The 19,880-nt window shown below is 35.6% G+C and overlaps 8 protein-coding genes across 15 annotated transcripts; 4 read left to right on the top strand and 4 right to left on the bottom strand.

Moving 5' to 3' along the window:
* On the top strand, positions 71-917 carry LOC104755708 (photosynthetic NDH subunit of lumenal location 2, chloroplastic-like). Its single transcript, XM_010478150.2, has 2 exons — positions 71-621; positions 715-917. The coding sequence occupies exons 1-2, from the start codon at positions 139-141 to the stop codon at positions 811-813; spliced, it is 582 nt and encodes a 193-aa protein (XP_010476452.1). The 5' UTR covers positions 71-138; the 3' UTR covers positions 814-917.
* On the bottom strand, positions 827-1,900 carry LOC104755707 (casparian strip membrane protein 6-like). The gene is made up of 3 exons (XM_010478146.1): positions 1,538-1,900; positions 1,331-1,454; positions 827-1,174 (listed from the first exon to the last, which is right to left on the bottom strand). The coding sequence occupies exons 1-3, from the start codon at positions 1,852-1,854 to the stop codon at positions 959-961; spliced, it is 657 nt and encodes a 218-aa protein (XP_010476448.1). The 5' UTR covers positions 1,855-1,900; the 3' UTR covers positions 827-958.
* On the bottom strand, positions 2,969-5,667 carry LOC104755709 (KH domain-containing protein HEN4-like). Of its 2 annotated transcripts, XM_010478152.2 has the most exons (7): positions 5,503-5,667; positions 5,064-5,125; positions 4,477-4,985; positions 4,027-4,389; positions 3,683-3,937; positions 3,420-3,590; positions 2,969-3,323 (listed from the first exon to the last, which is right to left on the bottom strand). In XM_010478152.2, the coding sequence occupies exons 2-7, from the start codon at positions 5,089-5,091 to the stop codon at positions 3,288-3,290; spliced, it is 1,362 nt and encodes a 453-aa protein (XP_010476454.1). In that variant the 5' UTR covers positions 5,092-5,125; positions 5,503-5,667; the 3' UTR covers positions 2,969-3,287. The 2 variants fall into 2 exon arrangements, with proteins under 2 accessions (XP_010476454.1, XP_010476453.1); XM_010478151.2 differs by having other exon boundaries at positions 4,477-5,125; positions 5,503-5,654.
* On the top strand, positions 9,182-11,275 carry LOC104755710. Of its 3 annotated transcripts, XM_010478154.1 has the most exons (4): positions 9,182-9,338; positions 9,509-9,543; positions 9,682-10,051; positions 10,138-11,275. In XM_010478154.1, exons 3-4 carry the CDS (start codon positions 9,802-9,804, stop codon positions 10,938-10,940), a joined length of 1,053 nt encoding a protein of 350 aa, XP_010476456.1. In that variant the 5' UTR covers positions 9,182-9,338; positions 9,509-9,543; positions 9,682-9,801; the 3' UTR covers positions 10,941-11,275. The 3 variants fall into 3 exon arrangements, with proteins under 3 accessions (XP_010476456.1, XP_010476455.1, XP_010476457.1); XM_010478153.1 differs by lacking the exon at positions 9,509-9,543; XM_010478155.1 differs by lacking the exons at positions 9,182-9,338; positions 9,509-9,543 and having other exon boundaries at positions 9,950-10,055.
* On the top strand, positions 13,281-15,196 carry LOC104755713 (protein HOTHEAD-like). The gene is made up of 2 exons (XM_010478157.2): positions 13,281-13,535; positions 13,615-15,196. The coding sequence occupies exons 1-2, from the start codon at positions 13,481-13,483 to the stop codon at positions 15,132-15,134; spliced, it is 1,575 nt and encodes a 524-aa protein (XP_010476459.1). The 5' UTR covers positions 13,281-13,480; the 3' UTR covers positions 15,135-15,196.
* LOC104755711 (E3 ubiquitin-protein ligase RDUF1-like) lies at positions 15,137-16,108 on the bottom strand. The gene has a single exon (XM_010478156.2). It carries the CDS (start codon positions 15,811-15,813, stop codon positions 15,319-15,321), a length of 495 nt encoding a protein of 164 aa, XP_010476458.1. The 5' UTR covers positions 15,814-16,108; the 3' UTR covers positions 15,137-15,318.
* LOC104755715 (50S ribosomal protein L18-like) lies at positions 16,172-19,010 on the top strand. Of its 4 annotated transcripts, none has more exons than XM_019239727.1 (6): positions 16,172-16,263; positions 16,359-16,514; positions 16,594-16,682; positions 16,765-16,917; positions 17,387-17,542; positions 17,652-17,783. In XM_019239727.1, the coding sequence occupies exons 2-5, from the start codon at positions 16,394-16,396 to the stop codon at positions 17,537-17,539; spliced, it is 516 nt and encodes a 171-aa protein (XP_019095272.1). In that variant the 5' UTR covers positions 16,172-16,263; positions 16,359-16,393; the 3' UTR covers positions 17,540-17,542; positions 17,652-17,783. The 4 variants fall into 4 exon arrangements, with proteins under 4 accessions (XP_019095272.1, XP_019095273.1, XP_010476463.1 ...); XM_019239728.1 differs by having other exon boundaries at positions 16,202-16,270; XM_010478161.1 differs by lacking the exons at positions 16,172-16,263; positions 17,387-17,542; positions 17,652-17,783 and adding exons at positions 18,413-18,568; positions 18,681-19,010 and having other exon boundaries at positions 16,284-16,514.
* LOC104755714 (ribonuclease 3-like) lies at positions 17,540-19,811 on the bottom strand. 2 transcript variants are annotated; one of them, XM_010478158.2, is made up of 5 exons: positions 19,639-19,811; positions 19,396-19,554; positions 19,034-19,238; positions 18,922-18,959; positions 17,540-17,890 (listed from the first exon to the last, which is right to left on the bottom strand). In XM_010478158.2, the coding sequence occupies exons 1-5, from the start codon at positions 19,744-19,746 to the stop codon at positions 17,648-17,650; spliced, it is 753 nt and encodes a 250-aa protein (XP_010476460.1). In that variant the 5' UTR covers positions 19,747-19,811; the 3' UTR covers positions 17,540-17,647. The 2 variants fall into 2 exon arrangements, with proteins under 2 accessions (XP_010476460.1, XP_010476461.1); XM_010478159.2 differs by having other exon boundaries at positions 17,540-17,850; positions 18,882-18,959.

Below are 19,880 nucleotides of genomic sequence, written 5' to 3' on the forward strand. Positions count from 1 at the left end.
TCCAACGTGGCAAAATATGAAAGACCGACGTGGCAAGCATTATGATTTTTCAAGTAGACAATAGTTTTGAGCTCCTCCCATTTCCTATCCTTCAAAAAAAAAAAAACAGAGAAGAAAAATATAATAGTAACAATAAAAATGAGCTCCTTCACGACCAACACTCCGCCACCGTATCTCCTCCTCCGGTCAAATTACCGTCGTCGTGTAAACCCACCATTCTCCGTCGTATGCTGCGGCGGAGAATCCCAACAAGATATTTTCACTCGCCGGAGATCCCTTCTGACTTCGCTTATAACATTCACTACCATCGGTGGTGGTGCTGTCACGTCATCAGCGTTAGCACAGGAGAAATGGGGGACGAGGTCATTCATAAAAGAGAAGTATTTTATGCCGGGGCTATCGCCTGAGGATGCGGCTGAGCGTATAAAACAGACGGCTGAAGGATTGAGAGGCATGAGGGAGATGTTGGACCACATGTCGTGGAGGTACGTTATATTCTACATAAGATTGAAACAGGCTTATCTGTCTCAGGATCTCACCAACGCCATGAACATCTTGCCGGAGAGTCGCCGCAATGATTACGTTCAGGCCGCAAACCAGCTTGTCGAAAACATGAGTGAGGTATAAGTGAAAACTCTAATCCACAATATATTTTCATATTTAATTTTGATCAATACGTAATAATATATTGTTAAATGTTTTATGATACAATAGTTGGATTTTTACGTACGGACGCCAAAGGTGTACGAGTCGTATCTCTACTACGAGAAGACACTGAAATCGATAGACAACGTGGTGGAGCTTCTTGCTTAATTCAGTTGTATTGTATATATCTATCTCGTCATAAGAAATTTCTGAACTCTTTATATGTTACATTACATTATATATATTGCATATAATTAAATTTAAAGACCTTAAAATAGTGTATCAGATCGATATACATAAGTGCATAGATATCTTAGTGGCGTGATAGGGAGATAGCAGAATTGATAACAATAAGCATGAGCAAGATCAATGCTCCGAAAGAACCGATGAGAGATCCAGAGATGCGTTCGCAGAATTTGTCAAATTGCTGGCATATAGGTGGCCAGTTAGCGGTTGTGTTGCCCTCGTGAGCTAAATACACGGTGGCAGTTGCTGCTGATGCACCAGAGCTCACCAGAGCCAACATCACCTAATTGTTATATATAGAGAGACAATAAATCGCAACATTTTGAGTGATCACCTCTCGTTAGACATAAAGTTATTTCATTGAAATGGAAGTTTTCTTGGGTCACAAACTAGTTGGATTTCTTTTTTTATAACTACAAAAAGAGATGGATAGACTTACCGTGTCGATGACGAGCAAGATGATTCTTGAGGTTTTAGCTTTAGTACTGAAGATATGAAAGATACACACAGGTAGAGAAAGAACCAAATATCCACCAGCAATCGCGTTGGCAACCACGAAAAACCTATGAAGCAGAGCAAAACAATATTGTTATATGTACACAATCAGTTCTTGATTAATCGATATTAATCTTTTTGAATCTTTTACATGAGCGTTGGTAAGTCGCTGTATTTTGCTTTGAGAAGTACGAGCTGGCTCAAAGAGACAACAGATTCATTTGTTGTTCCCATGGCGAGCGCGCTTCCTATAGTTCCAAAAACAGCAAATAACCGCAGAACGAATCCAAGAACAGATATTCCTTTGTTTATAACCAACTTTGGCTCAAAAGTAATAACTTTCCTAGATGATCTTGAACTTTCCCCAGCTTCAATCCCTTGTTGTGCTTCCCTAGCTTGAATATGCTTTGCTTCCCCTGCTTCGATCTGTTGTGCTTCCCCAGCTTCAATATGCTTTGCTTCTTCCATTTTTGTATGTGACTGTTTACTACAAAAAAGGGTCTGACAATTTATATAAATCTCCTCAGTGAGGACAATTCAAGAAGTGGTTAAGACTTTGGAATAGCTGATTATAATGAAGAATAAAATATACAAAAATGTAAAACCATAATTAAGTGTAGAATTCATATAAAGACAGAGAATTTAGGTTTTTTGCTGAGGACATATAATGAGCAAAGATTTATTTGTTATCTTGTGTTTAGCCTCTCTTTACCTGCTCTAATTTTGTTACATCCAACAAAAACCAATATGAACTCTCTGATTTGGCATCATATTCATGTCCTTAGCTAATTTATCCATAGCTATAAACTCTGAAGTGTTTAGTAATTTCACTGTGATTTTTCTGAGATTGATGAAAATATTCTATTCATAGAGACAGAGAAAGCTTGAACGAGTGAATTGAGACCAAAGTTCCAAAGATAAGAAAAATCACAGTTAAAAGGAAAAATCACATAATTGGAGGAAAATTCCAAAGATTTCTTAAAAACTACGAGGACTGTTTTGTCTTTTGTAGACGTTTTTGTTTAAAGATGAGGCAAGTGCTTCTTTTGAAAATGTCCCACATCGACGAGTTGAGGAAGCGATAGTCAATCTTGTCTAGTATATAAAGGACGCTGAGCTCTACTTGCAAATCATACCTTTCTCGGCCTTTTGGCTAAGATCAAGTGTAGTATCTGTTCTTATCAGTTTAATATCTGATATGTGGGCCATCGGCTCACACGATATTAACTCTATTTTTTAAGGGAGAAAGCCCATTAAGGTAGCTTGCTACCTGGGCTTTCGCGAGTCGCCCATGCGTTGCACTATTGCACGGGCCTGGCTCATCCCATCACTGCATCAGTTCTAATTTATTAATTCGTTTTTCCATAGTCTAAGCCAAGAGTACCGAGTTTGATAATACGGTCAGTAAAATTGTAACTGCAACTTTGTCCCACATCGACATATCAGTGCTAACCAATGTAAGATTTTGAAGCTCAAGCTCCATTTGTTTCAAAACAGAGCAAAATCTTGTAGTGTGTTTCAAACAGAGAATATATATCTTATATACAAAGACAGAAAAGCTGTAAGGAAACGGCAAAACAAGTAGTGTGTAACACTGTCGGAATCAAACCAAGAGGGTTCATACATCAATCTCAAACACATATAAGCTTATTCAGATATTGGTATTTTCTTTAATGTAATATAATAAATAGTGAAATGTTGGTTACTAAACATAGAAATGAGAATTCAAACAGTATACCAAAGTAGAAAACTAAAAAGAAAAAGATGAAAACACACCCTCTTGTTTACATCTCGCATAGACAACTTTCTTCTTTCTACAAGTAAAAACATCCATTTTGTATAAAAACTGCATCAACATAGAAGTTCCTGAAACTGTTGAACACACCCTTCAATCTTCCTTTCTAAGAAACATTGTTTCTTCTCTTGGAATTCGAATTCTGCAAATTAAAAAAATATCATATACTTTAGTGGAATGTCTAGAATGAATGATGCATACAACATTGGATCCACAAATCTTCTGGACCAGTACATACCAGTTTAGTATAGTCATCTCGTTTTGCGTACTTGGATTTGTTCGAACTTTCAGTATATGGAAGAGATGTTGGTAACAAGACAAGTCCATGATCCATGTCGAAAGAGTTAGCTCTTAATCGCAAGATTACTTGCGTGAGTGCTTTCATAGCGGCATCAGGGTTTCCTGTAATCTGAACACAGCAAAAACGAACATAGACTTAGTGTCATAACAAAAAAAGAAAAAAAACAGAACACAATCCATATATGTGTTCTAATCAATCACCTGAACCATCTCTTCATCTTCGCGTGCTATTTTTGGTACATCTTCTTTTTGAAGAATTTTGATATTAGCTCTTGTTACACTCCTCATCTCGGATATAACAGCTCCACCTTTTCCAATGAGACACCCTATTTGGGAACTCGACACAAGTAAACGAGTGGAGATTGCTAAGTCATTCGCATCTTTACCCACTTTCTCACTGCACCGCTGTTGTAAGCGTATCGCTGCATTCACAGCTGGAGACTGATCTTCGTAGAACTATATACACACACACAAAAAAACTCTGTCAAAGATTCCCATATTTAATCTTTGTATGAGATAACAGATAGATAAGAGAGTAGCATTACCTCTTTTGATGATATGAAAATGATGCAGTCATCATCATCAGTTTCTGAGGTATTGACTCTAATCGTTGCACCAGTTTCTTGCCTGATCTGATTAATGAAACCACCACCTTTTCCAATAACACCTCCAACGTTTTCAGATGGACAGATGAAGCAAACACAAAACTCCCTAGCATCTGTTATATCTCTATGCACAGCATAGTTTCTATGCGAGCTCGTTAGTGCTGCAGACATTAACATCGCACCAGGCTGGTGCATGGAACTTGAAGATGACAGGAGCAAGTGTTGAAACCGTGAGGGGTTAGCATGAAGCAGTGAAGCAACTTGATAAAGAGCTTCTCTAACTACCAAAGGTTCTCCAATTATCTGAAAATAAACACAACACAATGATGAGAGCTACTTTAGAATTTTCAAATCCTCTTAAGACTTGTGAATGTATTGTATCTGACTCACCTGAAGAAGCTCATCATGACTCAAAGCCAAAGCACAAGAAGGTAGATGATCTTTGATGACACGAATCTGAGCATTGGTGTCGTTACGCAGATTCTGGATTACTTGCCCTCCTTTCCCAATAACACAACCAATTTGGTCTGATGGCACAAGCATCCTCACAGTAACAGTTTGCTTCTTGCTAAGATCATCATCATCATCATCGTCATCATCATCATTATTACCATCAATATCCGCCACAACCATGTCATAAACCTTGAAAAGAGCATCTAAAGCAGGACAAACAAGCTCTCCCTCATCTCCAAAACGATTCAACTCCTCATTAGTTGAATATATAGTAACAACACGCTCATCACAGCCAGGAACAGCCTCGTTTATCCTCATGTTTGATTTAGTCTCAGACCTTATCTGCTTCGCAATCTCGCCGCCTTTGCCAATAATGCTCCCGGTCTTTTTCACAGGGCACAAGAAACGGTACACAGTGTCTTCTGAACCAATGACATTGTTATTATCTGTATCATGATCATGAAGATTTCTTCTCTTACTTCCTCCATTTCCAGTAAACTCAGATTGCAAATTAGATCTCTTACCATGAATGTTCCTCAGTGTACTTGCCATTTTTAGAAATGCCGATCACAATGCCTCAGGGAAGCTGGTGAGAATATGAGTATTAGTCTATATCAAGAACTACACAAAACAGAGTTGTTGAGTATTCATTCTCAAATTCAACTTATAAAGATCAGATCTTGGCAACAACACAAGAGATAGCTCTAGTTTGAGATATAAAACAATCTTGACTTCGTCGGTCAACTATGCTAAAATTATTCAAGAAACAGAGATTAGGTCAAAATCTGTCCCCAAATTATATCTCTTTATGCAAAATTGAGTTACGAGTGAAACAATACGAACACAAACCGATCAAGATCCATGACACATCACCGTACAAAGAAGAAAAAAAAAACATTTTGAGATGAACTCGATTGATTAACATTTTAATGAATTCAGAGCTACAGAACATGCAATGCTTACCGGAGAAGAAAGGGTCGATGATCGGAGCTTTCACCGGCTCGATGATCTGTTTGTTTAACCGGAAAATGTGACCGCTTCGTTTGGCACTTCTTGCTTCAATGGTTTATTTTGAAAGCAGAGAAGAAAGAAATAGAAGTTTTTGGGGGCTAACGTCTTAATATTATTAAAATATCTCTCTCTGATTAACAAAACAAAAACAGGTGTCTTTTTAAAATTTTATTCTCTTTCAACTGTTCTTCGGGACGTGACGGCACGTAAAAACTCATATAAGAAATTATTTATATGTACCTGAAATTAATAAAATAATTTTCGTTATATTGTTTGCTTCGAGAATTATTACGACCATAATTATGGTTTTCTTATAGGATTATGATATTTTTTCATCGTTGTATTTGTTCATCGAAGGTTTAGTGATTACTGATTTGATCATAGTTTTTGGATTTTAGATAAATGTGTATTAGTCAAAACTTTTTATTATTATCACCAACTACACTGAAAATATAATGTGCAAACCATCGTTATAGTTTGGTGAACTAATATTTTTAAAAATGATAACGACATATATTTCCTTGGTTTAGCATATTAAGTGTCGCCATGTCGGTTATATAACAAATTAGTGACCAAAATAACATATTGAAAAAAACATATAACTATATTTTAGTATGACTTAAAAATTTTCTTATTCCACTTGTGACGTCCGGTGGCTTCGGTTTATTGTGTGTAGCTGTGTTACGTCAAATATTAATCTACCCAACTAATCCGAGATTAGTCATTCGTTAACAGCAAGTGCTAGATTAGAATACAATCATATATAGCTCAGATATAAAGAATGGAAAAAATAGTATCTTTTTACAAATAGTGACAAACTAGATTTTTAAATTATCTGCACTCCCATTGATAGGAAATTTGTTAAGTCACATGAGGCCCTATCATGATTTTGAAGCAGCCATTTATCAAGACGGAAAATGTGATTAGATAATTCACAACTATTATTATTACTTTAAATAACTATGTTTATGGTTCGATATGAAACGTTTTATGATTGTACATTGTGTTTATTGGTGGTGATTGCGGTTGTACTCGTTTAACACCAATTACATAAAACTGTTTTTGTGCTGTTTTCTAGCATTTATTTATTTTTATTTTTATTTTTTTTTGTCAAACGTTTTCTAGCATTTATCACCATTTTGAATATACAAAAAAAAAAAAACAACTTTTAAAAATATTTGATTACAAACGATAGTAGTTGATTGTAAACATACATTTTTAATTGAAAATTAACGATGTAAATAACTATATATACTTGTATATAGGAATTAGGCTGTAGCTAAACTTATCTACTAGTTCTATATCAAAACCATTATATTGTTATATATTATTAATCAATGAGGAACATGGGAAGCAACAAAGTATATTGAGGAGTGGTGACCATAAATAAGTATTTCACTTCGAGTAATGTGGTTTTATGGAGAGACACTTTCCATGGTGTGGACTCTTTCGGAGAAGCATAAACAAACTTTCGAATTTCACGAATGATGTGGAGTTTATCTTTCCACAATTATGGTGATTTAAGGTTCATTGCTCACCAGTACCATTGTGCCATTTTTTTGCTTGAAAGTTGAGAAAAAAACCAAAAAAAAAAAGTTAAAGGATTAATTATTCGTTTAAGCTGACCAAATGAATGTTAAAACGACAAAATTACTTAAATTTCATAAGTTTTGACTATCTGTTTAATTTAGCAAAACAAAATTTTGAAACAACAAAATCAACTCGAATTTCATGATTTTAAACTATCTGTTTAAATTGACCAAAGTATAAAACGTCCAAACTAATTCAAATATCTAATACTTTTTTTTTATAAGTTATGAATTTGAAATTTATTTATCCAAATTATTTATAAAAGGAAGTTTTATTAAAAATCTATATTAACATTTTTGAAGTACATTTTGATTTACGTCCTTTAAGTTGTGCTTATTTAATTTGTTTTATTTACAACATTAACCCCTAACAATTTTCCTAAAATAACATTTTGTAGAAACTTAATTAATGGAACTATTTAAATCGACCTAATTTAATACGTTTATTGCCAGAAATAGCTTGACAACATCTATACATTTCGATTTTTCCAAAAATAACTCTACGCATTAAATTTTTAATCCCATAAAAATCTCCAAACCTATTTTAATAGATCTTTAGAGATTGTATGATCTCTTAAGTTTAAATGACATAGCCGAATTTAAGTAACAAATGATTACAATCGCAATAATTATTATAACGTTAATAAAATTCATAAAAACGAGAACCCAACTTTAGAAATTCAATAATCGGGTATATTTAACATTAGCATCAAGAAATACATTTAATATAGTATATATCGCGTTAAGAAACTAAATATTATTCTGCGATAATGTTATCAACACAAATAGGAAAACACTAAAATCTCTATTTTATTGCTATGGATCGTAAATTTCTTGCTCATCAAGAATTTTTCATGTATAAATATCAACTTCACAAACGAAATACAACACCTACAACCAAAACCACTAATATGACAGTTTTGAAACACGGGTTAAACCACTAATATGACGGTTTGTTGTTATATGGCAGGATATGTTATTAACATGACGGTTTGAATTAACATTAGTATAAATATAAAATATTATTAATTTGGTTTTGAAATACGGGTTAAATCTTCATTTAATTATTTGGTCAATACCACTAATATAAGAATATTAGACATATTAAATCAGAGTAATTTAACTAAAATTTTGTAAAACAATTAAATTATTGGTAAAAGTGTGACTTAATCCGACAATAGCTTATAAATTACATATTTATATATTTATTTATACTATTATTGTTCTAATAATTTACAATCCAAACAAATTATTATTTAATTAAACAAAACAAATTAAATATATATAAAAATTGAAAATATATATTTTTAAAAAAATTATTCCGCGGGATAAAATTTAGGCTATGAATGGCAATAAGTTTTTCATTGGTTTTTAGTTTTTAGATTTTGGTTTTTGGATTTTTGTTTTTAAATTTTTGGTTTTTGGTTTTTGCTGTATATTTAAAAATTAATAAATTAAAAAGTCAAAAATAAAAATTTACGCTGGAAAAAAAGGTTTTCCACAAAATCTCAAATGTATGGTTTTTAGTTTTTCTTTGAAATTTAGAAAAACCACTTAAAAACTAGTTTTCCTAATCTTTAGGGAATCCAATTTTTGAAAATCTTGAATGGTAAAGAAATAGATTTTCAAAAAATCAAAAACCAAAATCAACTTAAAAACTAGTTACCATTCAAGGCCTTAGTTTATGATCATTTTTAAAGGGCATGCCACCCGATAACAACAACAAAAAGTATTCATAGTATAGTGTGATTCAATATTTGCATATATGAAACATAGTAGTTCATTGACTCCAAATTCAACGATTTTTTCCATCCAAAAATTAAATGCATTCCACCTTTTCATTTTGTCAACAAAATACATTCAACTTACATTAATTACTTGCTTTATTGACATATATATACATAAATAAAATGAGTCCTTTTTGGCATTTTAAATTTAAACTCACTTCCATTATAAATATATACACATCTTAAATATGGACTTGTAAAAATAAAACACAACAAAAGACCCATAAAGTTACATACATACACACAGTACAGTAAAGTAAAGAAGAAGGGAGAAGAAGCAGATTTCTCCCATTTCCAAGAAATTAGGGTTTCTATTTTTTCTTTTTCTCGATCGAATTCGCGGCTCGTAGTTTCAATTTCTTCCGACAACAGTCCTCTTCTTCCTGATTCTGTCTCTCCGAGTTTTGAAGCAGTAAGCCCCTTTTAACTTTACGCTTTTTAAATGTCATTGGAGAGTTTCATATATTCATTGCAATGAAAATTTCGACAATGTGGGTTGTTTTGTTTTCCTTTTCATCTTCTTCTTAAAGGGAGAAAATAGCATTTTTGGAATCTAAAGTTTAGATCTTTGCTTACTTGTAGGATGGAAGAGTAAAGAGATTTACTTACTGGGTTAGGTAGATTAGTTCTTTTGAATCTTCCAGATTTGTTTTTCTTTTCTTCTTCATTGTTCTGTTTGAGCTTTGGTACTACAATGTGATTTGTTTGATGATTGAAAGTTTGAAATTTTTTGCTATTTTGATTACTCAACTCAGGTGTGCTAAAGCTAAAAGAACAAGGAAACAAATCCGAATTATGTTTTTTTCCAAGATCTGTCTCATAGAGGGTTGTTTAGAAGTACTGTTGTAAGCTCAAGGGTTCTTTTTAAGCTGAGGATGGGTTCGCTCTGTTGTGTTGCTGCGAAGTCAGATAGTTCAAATTCTGCAAGTGGGGAGTTTTCGTTTCGCCCCCATGAGCCTTATTGGAGGACTAATTCAAGTTTCTCTCCACCTTCATCGAGGTGGGATGTCCATGGATTGATTGATGGTATTAGCTGTTATGGTTCTTCCACTTCTTCAAATAATGCTAATGTTCTTCGTAGTCCCGACCTTTCTCAGGCTCTTCATTGGACTGCAACTAGAAGAGGTTTGTTGCATTATATTTCACATTTTTACCTTTCAGATCTTTACATGAACGTGCCAACTCAAATCGTTTCTCGTTTCTCTCTGCAGATCAAATTCTTAAGCAACTTCCTGGTACATCAAGAAACGTTAGTTCGCTCTCATCTTGTTCTGATATTGGTGACTCTGAACCTAACCGAAACTTCTCAAGCCGGCGCTTTTTCCTGTCCAAGCCTGTTCATCCTATCCTGCATCCTTCTGATGATGTTAGGGATATAACATCTGATTCTGCGGATGCCTGCAGTTGGAGCAGCGGGACCACAAGCAGCATTGATTCTGTGGATGTTGCAGAGCCAGTTCTTGATTGGGATAACAACTCTACCAAAGCACAGAGAGTACCTTCAAGTACATTTAAATGCGGATTGTGTAATAGATACCTCTCGCAGAAATCTCCTTGGGGATCTCGCTCCATCGTTAGAAACAGAGACATGCCTGTCACGGGAGTGCTTCCATGTCAACATGTCTTTCACGCGGAGTGTCTTGACCAATCAACTCCAAAGACTCAACGCAATGACCCGGTTTGTCCAATATGCACCAAAGAGGAAGGAGGAGAGCTTTTCAAATCACACCACATTCTCCCCAGGCTTAAACCGGTTTTTGAAGATGGACAATCTACAAGACCATGGGGTTGTGCTCAGGCTGGTGACTGTGTTGAAAGTGCTTTTAACGTGCCCCCGAAAAACACCATGATGATGATAAACCGGAACCGGCTAAGGAGAAATCTCTCACTGAGAGGAAACTGTAGCAAAGATTTTTCAAGTAGAATCAAGAAAAGTAACTCAATGGCCAAGGAGAATCTGACAAATCAAGTCTCGCTTGTGCATTCTAGAGGGAAAGAGAAAGCTTCATGGTAGCTTGGAGATAAAAAAGAGCAGAGAGATCAAAAGGTCTATTCTTTGACCTGCTTAATTTTTAACCTTTTGACAAGTTTTGATCTTGGATGATCAAGTATTCATTATGGAAGATCTGTAAACAAATTTGTTTAGAGCTTTTTGATTGTTATGTAACTAGTAATCATCTGTCTGTTGGTGACCATCTAAAGTGTCTTTGGTTCGGTTTAATCGCGGATCTAAATTGTGCCAATTCATGTGTGTGTAGACAGCTTAGTAAACTGCCAAACTGTATGATATGGTATGGACCAACACAAACAATTTGGTACGTTCAGAAATATATTTTTTGTCAGATTACTTCTCTTCATTGTTGTTTAAGTTTGGGGCCGTTTTGGTTATGACTAAATGTTATCCTTCCGTTTAATAGTTTTGATGTGAATATTCCAACCAACATTTAAATGTGAAACTGATAACTATTGAATGAAGTCATCATTATTTGATTAATAAGTGGTAGTGTGGTACTGTCTATTGACTTTTTAAAGTTATTTTAATCTGTATGAAACCAACTTTTAGTGAATATAGTTTCTCAATTCATAATATTATCTGAACAGATAAAAGTTAAAATTATAATTATCCAGGGACCATGGCCATGAGTCCATGACTTAAAGGTACGGACATAATTATGGAAGGAAAAAGGAAAATTCATAAATATTCAACAAAGAGAGCATAATGATCTCTAACCATTAGTAACAAATTTTTTAGGCTCAAAATTTATCCCATTCTACCAGAATCAGACAAGGGCATGACGGCATGACGGCATGACTACGTTCATATCGCTTTAGAGACAAAGCCACTAACAAAAACGTGATTAGTACTTTGATTTCTTATTAGATGATAACTTATATGAAGGTGATTAAGTGAACAAGTAAGAACTCTACAAAAAGTACTAATGCCATAATCGAAAGTAATCTAATCTGAAAGCGCATTGATTATACTCTGACTTTCTTACAACACCGAATACTCTCTTAATTATTTTGTTGATCATTCATTATTAGTAAAAAGAGGTTTTGGTTACAATATTTATTTATAGTTTCTTAATTAGCAATTACTTCGACATCTGCATATGCGTTTCGGACGACCTAAGATGACAACAGGGTTATCAAAACATTCACAACGTAAGTTCTTTTTGCCTTCACCTGAAGTGCCTTTCTTACTCATGGCTTCTATGCACGTTTTCTTCCCGTCATTGCCACATTTTCCGGGGAATTCGCCTGTAAATTCACATACTCCCCCTTGCTCCACATGGATACTTTTCACCTCTATTAATGTTTTATATCAATGACAAGAAAGTGTTAACTTTGTAGCGAAACAATTTTAGATAAATTGATAATGCAAAACAAGATAAAGTTTACCTTTAATGCTGTTCATAACAAAGAAGAGAAGAAGACAAGAAACCATAAACAAAGTAGAAGATTTCATGATTCAAAAAGAACGATGAATAATGACTGTAATTTTCGTCAAAAAATATCGTGTTTCTCTGTCAACACTTTACTAACACTTGAAACTAAATATATTCAAGATAGGATAAGAATAGCTATTCTTCTGAAATTATGAGGGACAAAAAAAAAAAAGAAATAACAAAAAAAGAGAGGTGGAGCCAAGTCAACTAGATCGACAAGATAGTGATTTTGTTTTAGAAAAATTCTTCTAAATAAAAATCACCTGTTTATTTGCTAAAATCTCATATATTTTGGTATTAGTTGCATACATGCTACAATTTTAACTAAAAATCCACTTTATAGTTTATATAGTAATTAGTAAATGGGAGAGATCAAAATTAGTTTTCGTTTTTTTGGCTAAAAAAGAAATTAGTTCTCGTTTTGACACATGCTGTTGACCCAAACCATCACTAAGACTCACACTCACAAGCTCTTACCAAAATCCTTTTTCTTGGCCAAAGCTTTGTTTTTGAATCTCAAGTGCCGATTGAACATGTAAACAAATTTAAATTCGTTTGTTATCATCTACCGGTTAAGAGAGGCAACTTGGGAACTGCTACACATAAGGTGTTGCTTTAGTTCTTTGGGACAATGGTAGTGGTCATCTCTTTTCCTACTCTTTTCATTATAAACTTCAGATTATATATCTTACGTAGTTAGTTTCTGGTTAAGTTTAATTGTTTTTTTTAACCATAACCAAATAAAGGTCCTTTTTTCTAACTAACGTCGTTGCTTCATCCGATCCACTCAGAATTTTTAGTTGAAACAGCAAAAGGTAAAAATCATAATTATCAAGGGCCATGACTTTAAGGCATGGATATATGATTATGCAAGGAAATATTTCATAATTATCCAACAAAGAGAGCATCATGATCTCTAACCATGCGTTCTTTATTGTAACAAACTTTTTTCAGATTTCTTTATTTGTTGACCATCTTACCGGATCATTATAATGTCTACACACAAATCATCACTTAGACTCGCAACCTCTTCCACTTATAAACCAAATAAACCCTTTTCTTCAGACAAAAACTTGTCTCTGACTCAGAAAAATTAAGATTAGATATGTCTCATCTTGTGTTTCTCTTTATCATCTCCATGCTCATTAATCTGTCGCTAGGTATTAATGTAGAGTGACTTCTTGTTTTCAGTATATATGCCTTGAAGCTTTTTGATTAAATGTTGTTTGATGTTTTCAGGTCTGCAAATGCCTTACATGACCACAGATCCTAAAGATATCGCCGGCAAGTCATTCGATTACATCATTGTTGGAGGTGGAACTGCGGGATGTTCCTTAGCTGCTACTCTATCTGAGAAATACTCTGTTCTGGTCATTGAACGCGGTGGCTCGCCTTATGGAGATCCATTAGTAGAAGAAAGAACGAACTTTGGATACTCACTGCTGAATACAGATGACTACTCATCTGTTGCGCAAAGTTTCACCTCTCTAGATGGAATCGAAAACTACAGAGGACGTGTTCTTGGAGGATCCAGCGCTATAAATGGAGGATTTTACAGCCGAGCTAGCGATGAGTTTGTAAAGAAAGCTGGTTGGGACAAGGATCTAGTTCAAGATTCTTATAAATGGGTTGAATCTAAGGTTGTCTTCATGCCTGAATTGACTCAATGGCAATCTGTTGTGCAATTCGGGTTTCTTGAAGCCGGGTTTTATCCGTATAACGGATATAGTTTGGAGCACACGCAAGGGACAAAGATCGGTGGAAGCATATATGATCAGTGTGGGAAAAGGCATACATCTGCAGATCTTTTGGGGTTTGGTAAACCAAATTGCACCACTGTTCTTCTAAACGCAACTGTAAAGAGTATAATATTTGATGGTAATAAAACTCGCGCAGTTGGGGTTAGGTTTATGAAGAGTGATGGGAGCTCAAGTAAGACCTACAAAGTTCATGTTGAGAAGCATAAAGGCGAGGTTATACTAACAGCTGGAGCTTTAGGTAGTCCTCAGATTCTTCTCTTAAGCGGTATTGGACCAGAGAAGCATCTAAGAGATTTTGAGATTCCTGTAGTTGTTGATCTCAAACAAGTCGGAAGGAAAATGTCAGATAATCCAGGGATCTCTCTTCTTGTTGATAGATTCTCTCAAAACCGCACACTGGAGCCACCTCAAGTGGCAGCAATAGCGGAAGGTTTCAAGTTCATACTCGAATCCGAGGTTCTTCCAACTAACATTACCACAACAAGAATCTCCATAGCAGCCAAGATCGCGTTTCCTAAATCCAAAGGAAGGCTCAAGCTTAACAGCACAGACCCTAGGGAGAATCCGTCAGTGAAATTCAACTACTTAGAGAACAAGGAAGACCTTGACGCATGCCAAGAAATGGCTCTGCATCTTCAACATGTAGCAAGGTCAGAGACAGTGACGTTTTTCTTAGGGACACAGTCACAAGATAAGCTTGTGGCAGGTGACGAAGAGCTTAAGAGCTTCTGTGAAAAGAATGTGAGAACTTATTATCATTACCATGGCGGTTGCGTAGTGGGATCTGTCGTAGACGAACATTATAAAGTGAATGGTGTGAAGAGGTTAAGAGTCATTGATGGTTCAACGTTTGAAGAATCACCAGGGACTAACCCAATGGCTACAGTTCTAATGCTGGGAAGATATCAAGGAATCAAAATACTCAAAGAACGAGAAGCAGCGGAAGAAGAAAAAGAAAAGTATCTTAGCCCTCAAGGAAGCCCACAACCACAACCCTAAAACATTAAAATCTTTGTTTGTGTTGTTAATTAACCGCAATGAGAATGAATCATCTTCTTGAATTTGTTTCAATTTCAGCAAAAAAAAATACATTGAATTCGAGAAATTGATTTCAGAAAAAAAAACAAAAAAACTAAAACTATACAAAGCTTTCTCATACGGTTCTCTAACCAAACCTAAAACCCTAAGCCGCTGTTTCATCACCTTGTCTTCTTCCGCCGACGGAGAAACCAATCCAGACCTCAACGTTCTTGTCTCCTTGCACTTGCTCAACAGGCATCTCGTACCTACACATAGGACACGTGGCGTGCCTCCCCAACCACTCCTCAACGCACTTTGAATGAAACCTGTGCTTACACGGCATCTCAGCCGCCACGTCACCTTTAGACCACTCCTCCAAGCAAATCGCGCAAGAACCCTTCTCCTTGTTATCATCTCCGATGACGACACGTGGCATACTCTCAACGGAAGCTTTCGTCGCCGGGGATCTCCCTTCTTTACCTCCGCCGCCTAGCCCAGGACCCGATCTGATCATCACCACTCTCGGATTCAACGGATCCATGGTGATCTCCATCTGATCAGCGTCGTCAGCAGCTTCTCTGGCGGCTACAGTTAAAATCAGCGGTAAGAAACGAGAGATACCATCGGAAAACATAGCGAAATCGTTCTCTGAAGACATCACGCTAACACAGTCGAGCAAAGAAAAGGAAAAAAGAGAGAATCTTTTTCTCAAGAACAGAGAGAAGAAGAAGGAAAAAAGCAAACTTTATAGGGAAGAAGAATCTAAGAAGAAGGAGAAGAGAAAAAAATCGAAAGCGACGATGGAAGATAAGGTGGAAGAGAAGGGTTTTTGAGATTATATATGTTCGTGGAAGGTTACAGTAGTTTCCTGAATCATGAAGGAAGTGGTAATAACAGAGGAAACGAAGGTTATGGAAGACTCTAGAACCATTGACGACTCTTTAGACTTTCCTTTTTTTAATTAGTATTTACTATTTTATTATTTTCAAAATCTTATCCTCTTTCATTAATGGACAAAATAAAGGATATAGATAGTTTATAGTACTGTGGAATTAAATATTAAAAAAAATGATTTGTGTTATATCCAAAAACGCTGAGGAGAACATTTGTAAGAAGTATATTATTTTTTTCCAGAGGTCCATTGCTGCACATAAGGTGTTTGATTAAATTCCGCTGAGAAATAGTTTTTGTTTTGGTTTGTAGGTGTGTGAAAAATTTCGACTTTCGATGATTTACGAATGAGAATGGGTACCTCTCGCATGGCTGCTTTGAGTTCTCTCGCGTCTGTTCAGTTTAGAGTCTCTGACATTCTAGGAACTCGTCTGAAACCTTGTTTCCTTTATCCAATTCGAATGACAAGTAAGTGAGTTGGTATAGTTCGTCTTACTCTACCTTGCTTGCTTACTTGGTTCACTAATTTCTTGACCCTTTTTATAAGATATGTCTGTAAAGCCGTTTGTGATTGAAGCAAGAGGGAATGCTCGAGTTGAGAGTCCAAAAACCAGGAACATTAGGAGCAGGAAGAAGGTAACTTTTCTCTCAATGATACACAAAAGTTTGAATTTTTTTGCAACGTTGTTTAATTTGAAATTTTTTGTTTTTGGGACAGTTTAATGGAACACAAACAAAACCAAGGCTTTCAGTATTCTGTTCAGATAAACAACTGTATGCTATGTTAGTGGATGACTTCAACAAAAAGTGTTTGTTCTACGCTAGTACATTGCAGAAGTCCATTCGTGGAGATCCTCCATGTACTGTCACTGTAAGTTCAGTCTCCCTGAATACTTTGAATCCTCTGTATGTATCACCTGAAACAATCGAGAGTTTAGCCGGTCAAGTAGCATATTAGTTGGAGTTTACTTTGTTATCTAAGCCATTTATAGTACTGATGGCATTGTCTTTGCTCTACTCATCTTTGATAAGAGTTTAGTCGGTCAAGTAGCATTTTAGTTGGAGTTTGCTTTGTTATCTACGCGGGGTATAGTATTATTGGTGACATTGTCTCTGCTTCATTCGTGTTAGAATTGAGAAACTGGTTGCCTTTCTTAGAGATGACCGCATTGAGTTCCAGACTAGATAAGATAGAAGAGACTAGCTTACATGATGTTGTTTTTTTGTCATATTTGAAGTTACATCTCTATAATATAGTAACAAAACAATAGTGTTGTCTTTTGGTTTGAAAAGATTATGTCTAGTATCTGGCTCTGATTCCATTTTAATGTATATATCAGGAAGCAGCAAAACGGGTTGGAGAGGAGCTCATTAAGGCTTCTATTGACCTCAAGATTAACGAGATTTCATGTTATGATCGAAATGGAAATGCTCGAGGCGAAAGGATGCAAGCCTTTGAAATTGCAATTGCGCAACACGGATTCTTACCATAATAGGTTTAAACTCTTTACTTAAAAACTCATTACATTCATCATATAGTTATAGAAGCTCTTGCCTTCACTCTCTTATTGAAACAAATTAAACGCTCACTCTCTTGGTTTCTAGGTAGTTGAAACTGAAGCCATCACACTTAGATGCTCACCAAGAGAATCTTTTTCCGGGGACTTTGGAAACTTGATCGTGGAAGTACATGATTTATCCGGAACATAAGGGCATTCCACAAACTCTTTAGTGTAATTATCAAGACATATATAGATCTGGAAAAGCTGCTTATTCCCCTCTACATCTTCGTTGCATTCGATACCTGGTGCAAATCCGATTGCACACTTGATCGCATTCTTGATCTCATTTAAACCGTAANCTGTAAGTTCAGTCCCCTGAATATTTTTGAATCATCTGTATCACCTGAAAGAATCGGAGTTTAGCTGGTTAAGTAGCATTTAGTTGGAGTTTGCTTTTGTTATCTAAGCCGTTTATAGTATTGAGGGCATTGTCTTTGCTCCACTCTTGGATCTTTGATAAGAGTTTAGTCGGTTAAGTAGCATTTTGTTGGAGCTTGCTTTGTTATCTACCCGGGTTAATAGTATTGGTGACATTGTCTCTGCTTCATTTGTTTTAGAATTGAGAACATGATTGCGTTACTTAGAGATTGCCGCATTGAGTTCCATGCTAGATAAGATAGAAAAAGATACTAGTCTAGATGATATTATTTGAAGTTACAACATCATCTAGACTAGTCTCTTCTATCTTATCTATCTTATAGAGACTAGACTAGTCTAGGAAACTTGTTCTTGAACAGTAGCTTTGTCATTTGGTTTGAAAGACCATGTCCAGTACAAGTCTGATTCCGTTTTAATGTATATCAGGAAGCAGCAAAACGAGTTGGAGAGGAGCTCATTAAGGCTTCTATTGACCTCAAGATTAACGAGATATCATCTTATGATCGAAATGGAAGTGCTCGAGGCGAAAGAATGCAAGCCTTTGAAATTGCAATCGCGCAACACGGATTCTTACCATAATAGGTTTAAACTCTTTTACTCAAAAACTCATTACATTCATCATATAGTTATAGAAGCTTTTTTGCCTTCACTCTCTTATTGAAACAAATTAAACGCTCACTCTCTTCGTTTCTAGGTAGTTGAAACTGAAGCCATCACACTTAGATGCTCACCAAGAGATTCTTTTTTTCCGGGGACTTTGGAAACTTGATCTTGGAAGTACATGATTTATCCGGAACATAAGGGCACTCCACAAACTCTTTAGCGTAATTATCAAGACATATATAGATCTGGAATAGCTGCTTATTCCCCTCTACATCTTCGTTGCATTCGATACCTGGTGCAAAGCCGATCGCACACTTGATCGCGTTCTTGATCTCATTTAAACCGTAAAACCCATCATTTGGTTTAATTCCTACACATGATGAACATACAATGAATCAGAAAGTTTCCACGGTTTCGTTTTCTTCTTGAAACTGTTTTGTATACCTTTTTGTTTAAGGATGCTGAGGAAATTGATCTTTTGTCTGAATTTGAGATTGGTGTGGAAGTAAGAGTGTTGGTCGAAGACGGATTGGACACATGTGCCATGCTTGTTCCACTCGTGTTCCCATAGATTCGTCTCGTTACTTGGACATACCCACACTCCCCACTCTGTCCATTTCCTTTCCATTTTGCTTACTAGATCTGATATCTATCAATTGTTCAAGACTGATTCAGATACAATCCAAGAATAGTTTTGTAAAACTACTACGACTAATTGGTTGGCTTCACTACTTGTAAAACTGGGCTAGTAGATCCCAAAACCGAATATATAATTAAAATACAAAAAAAAAAGGATGTAGATCAACCTTGGAGATATCGAAGAGATTGGTTTGGTCGCAAAAGGCAGGCCAAGTGCCATTGATGAACTGAGGCCAGAGTCCATGGATCATAAAATCCGGCGACTTATTGCCTTTCGTAGGAGGAGGACAACATCCTTTTTGGCTATCGCATATTGCTCCTGGCCACTGCAGATCATATACGTATAAAATTACGGTGTAAGATGTATGTATATATATTTGCATAAATGTATGTATTTGTTGGAAACGTACGTAGTTGACCCAGTAGAAGAAATTGAAGTCTGGTGCTGCTGTTTGAGATGACGACACGACAAGACTCTGTAAAATCAAGAAGCTTACGATGATGATTCCTCCTGTCATGTGTTTTTGCTCTCTTTGTTTCTTGACTTTTGGTTTTCTTTTTCTTGGATTTATTTCCCAGCAATTTTGTGACATTAATCATATACTTATAAAAAAACAAAAGGAGTTTGCCAAAAAAAAAAAAAAAAAAAAAA

The sequence above is a fragment of the Camelina sativa genome, chromosome 17 (assembly GCF_000633955.1).
Source record: "Camelina sativa cultivar DH55 chromosome 17, Cs, whole genome shotgun sequence".
Classification (NCBI taxonomy): Eukaryota; Viridiplantae; Streptophyta; class Magnoliopsida; order Brassicales; family Brassicaceae; genus Camelina; species Camelina sativa.

Bases quoted from the DNA above. Each gene is read 5' to 3' on its own strand.
- LOC104755708 (XM_010478150.2), top strand. From the start codon at position 139: ATGAGCTCCTTCACGACCAACACTCCGCCACCGTATCTCCTCCTCCGG. The intron at 622-714 runs GTATAAGTGAAA...ATGATACAATAG, and splicing joins TTGTCGAAAACATGAGTGAG to TTGGATTTTTACGTACGGAC.
- LOC104755709 (XM_010478151.2), bottom strand. From the start codon at position 5,091: ATGGCAAGTACACTGAGGAACATTCATGGTAAGAGATCTAATTTGCAA. The intron at 4,390-4,476 runs GTGAGTCAGATA...GTTTATTTTCAG, and splicing joins GTCATGATGAGCTTCTTCAG to ATAATTGGAGAACCTTTGGT. The intron at 3,324-3,419 runs GTATGTACTGGT...TTTAATTTGCAG, and splicing joins GAGATGACTATACTAAACTG to AATTCGAATTCCAAGAGAAG.
- LOC104755710 (XM_010478154.1), top strand. From the start codon at position 9,802: ATGGGTTCGCTCTGTTGTGTTGCTGCGAAGTCAGATAGTTCAAATTCT. The intron at 10,052-10,137 runs GTTTGTTGCATT...TTCTCTCTGCAG, and splicing joins TTGGACTGCAACTAGAAGAG to ATCAAATTCTTAAGCAACTT.
- LOC104755713 (XM_010478157.2), top strand. From the start codon at position 13,481: ATGTCTCATCTTGTGTTTCTCTTTATCATCTCCATGCTCATTAATCTG. The intron at 13,536-13,614 runs GTATTAATGTAG...TGATGTTTTCAG, and splicing joins GCTCATTAATCTGTCGCTAG to GTCTGCAAATGCCTTACATG.
- LOC104755711 (XM_010478156.2), bottom strand. From the start codon at position 15,813: ATGTCTTCAGAGAACGATTTCGCTATGTTTTCCGATGGTATCTCTCGT.
- LOC104755707 (XM_010478146.1), bottom strand. From the start codon at position 1,854: ATGGAAGAAGCAAAGCATATTGAAGCTGGGGAAGCACAACAGATCGAA. The intron at 1,455-1,537 runs GTAAAAGATTCA...TCTGCTTCATAG, and splicing joins AGCGACTTACCAACGCTCAT to GTTTTTCGTGGTTGCCAACG. The intron at 1,175-1,330 runs GTAAGTCTATCC...TATAACAATTAG, and splicing joins TCTTGCTCGTCATCGACACG to GTGATGTTGGCTCTGGTGAG.
- LOC104755714 (XM_010478158.2), bottom strand. From the start codon at position 19,746: ATGACAGGAGGAATCATCATCGTAAGCTTCTTGATTTTACAGAGTCTT. The intron at 19,555-19,638 runs GTACGTTTCCAA...TATGATCTGCAG, and splicing joins TCTTCTACTGGGTCAACTAC to TGGCCAGGAGCAATATGCGA. The intron at 18,960-19,033 runs GTATACAAAACA...CATCATGTGTAG, and splicing joins CAGCATCCTTAAACAAAAAG to GAATTAAACCAAATGATGGG.
- LOC104755715 (XM_019239727.1), top strand. From the start codon at position 16,394: ATGAGAATGGGTACCTCTCGCATGGCTGCTTTGAGTTCTCTCGCGTCT. The intron at 16,683-16,764 runs GTAACTTTTCTC...TTTTTGGGACAG, and splicing joins ACATTAGGAGCAGGAAGAAG to TTTAATGGAACACAAACAAA. The intron at 16,918-17,386 runs GTAAGTTCAGTC...TGTATATATCAG, and splicing joins ATCCTCCATGTACTGTCACT to GAAGCAGCAAAACGGGTTGG.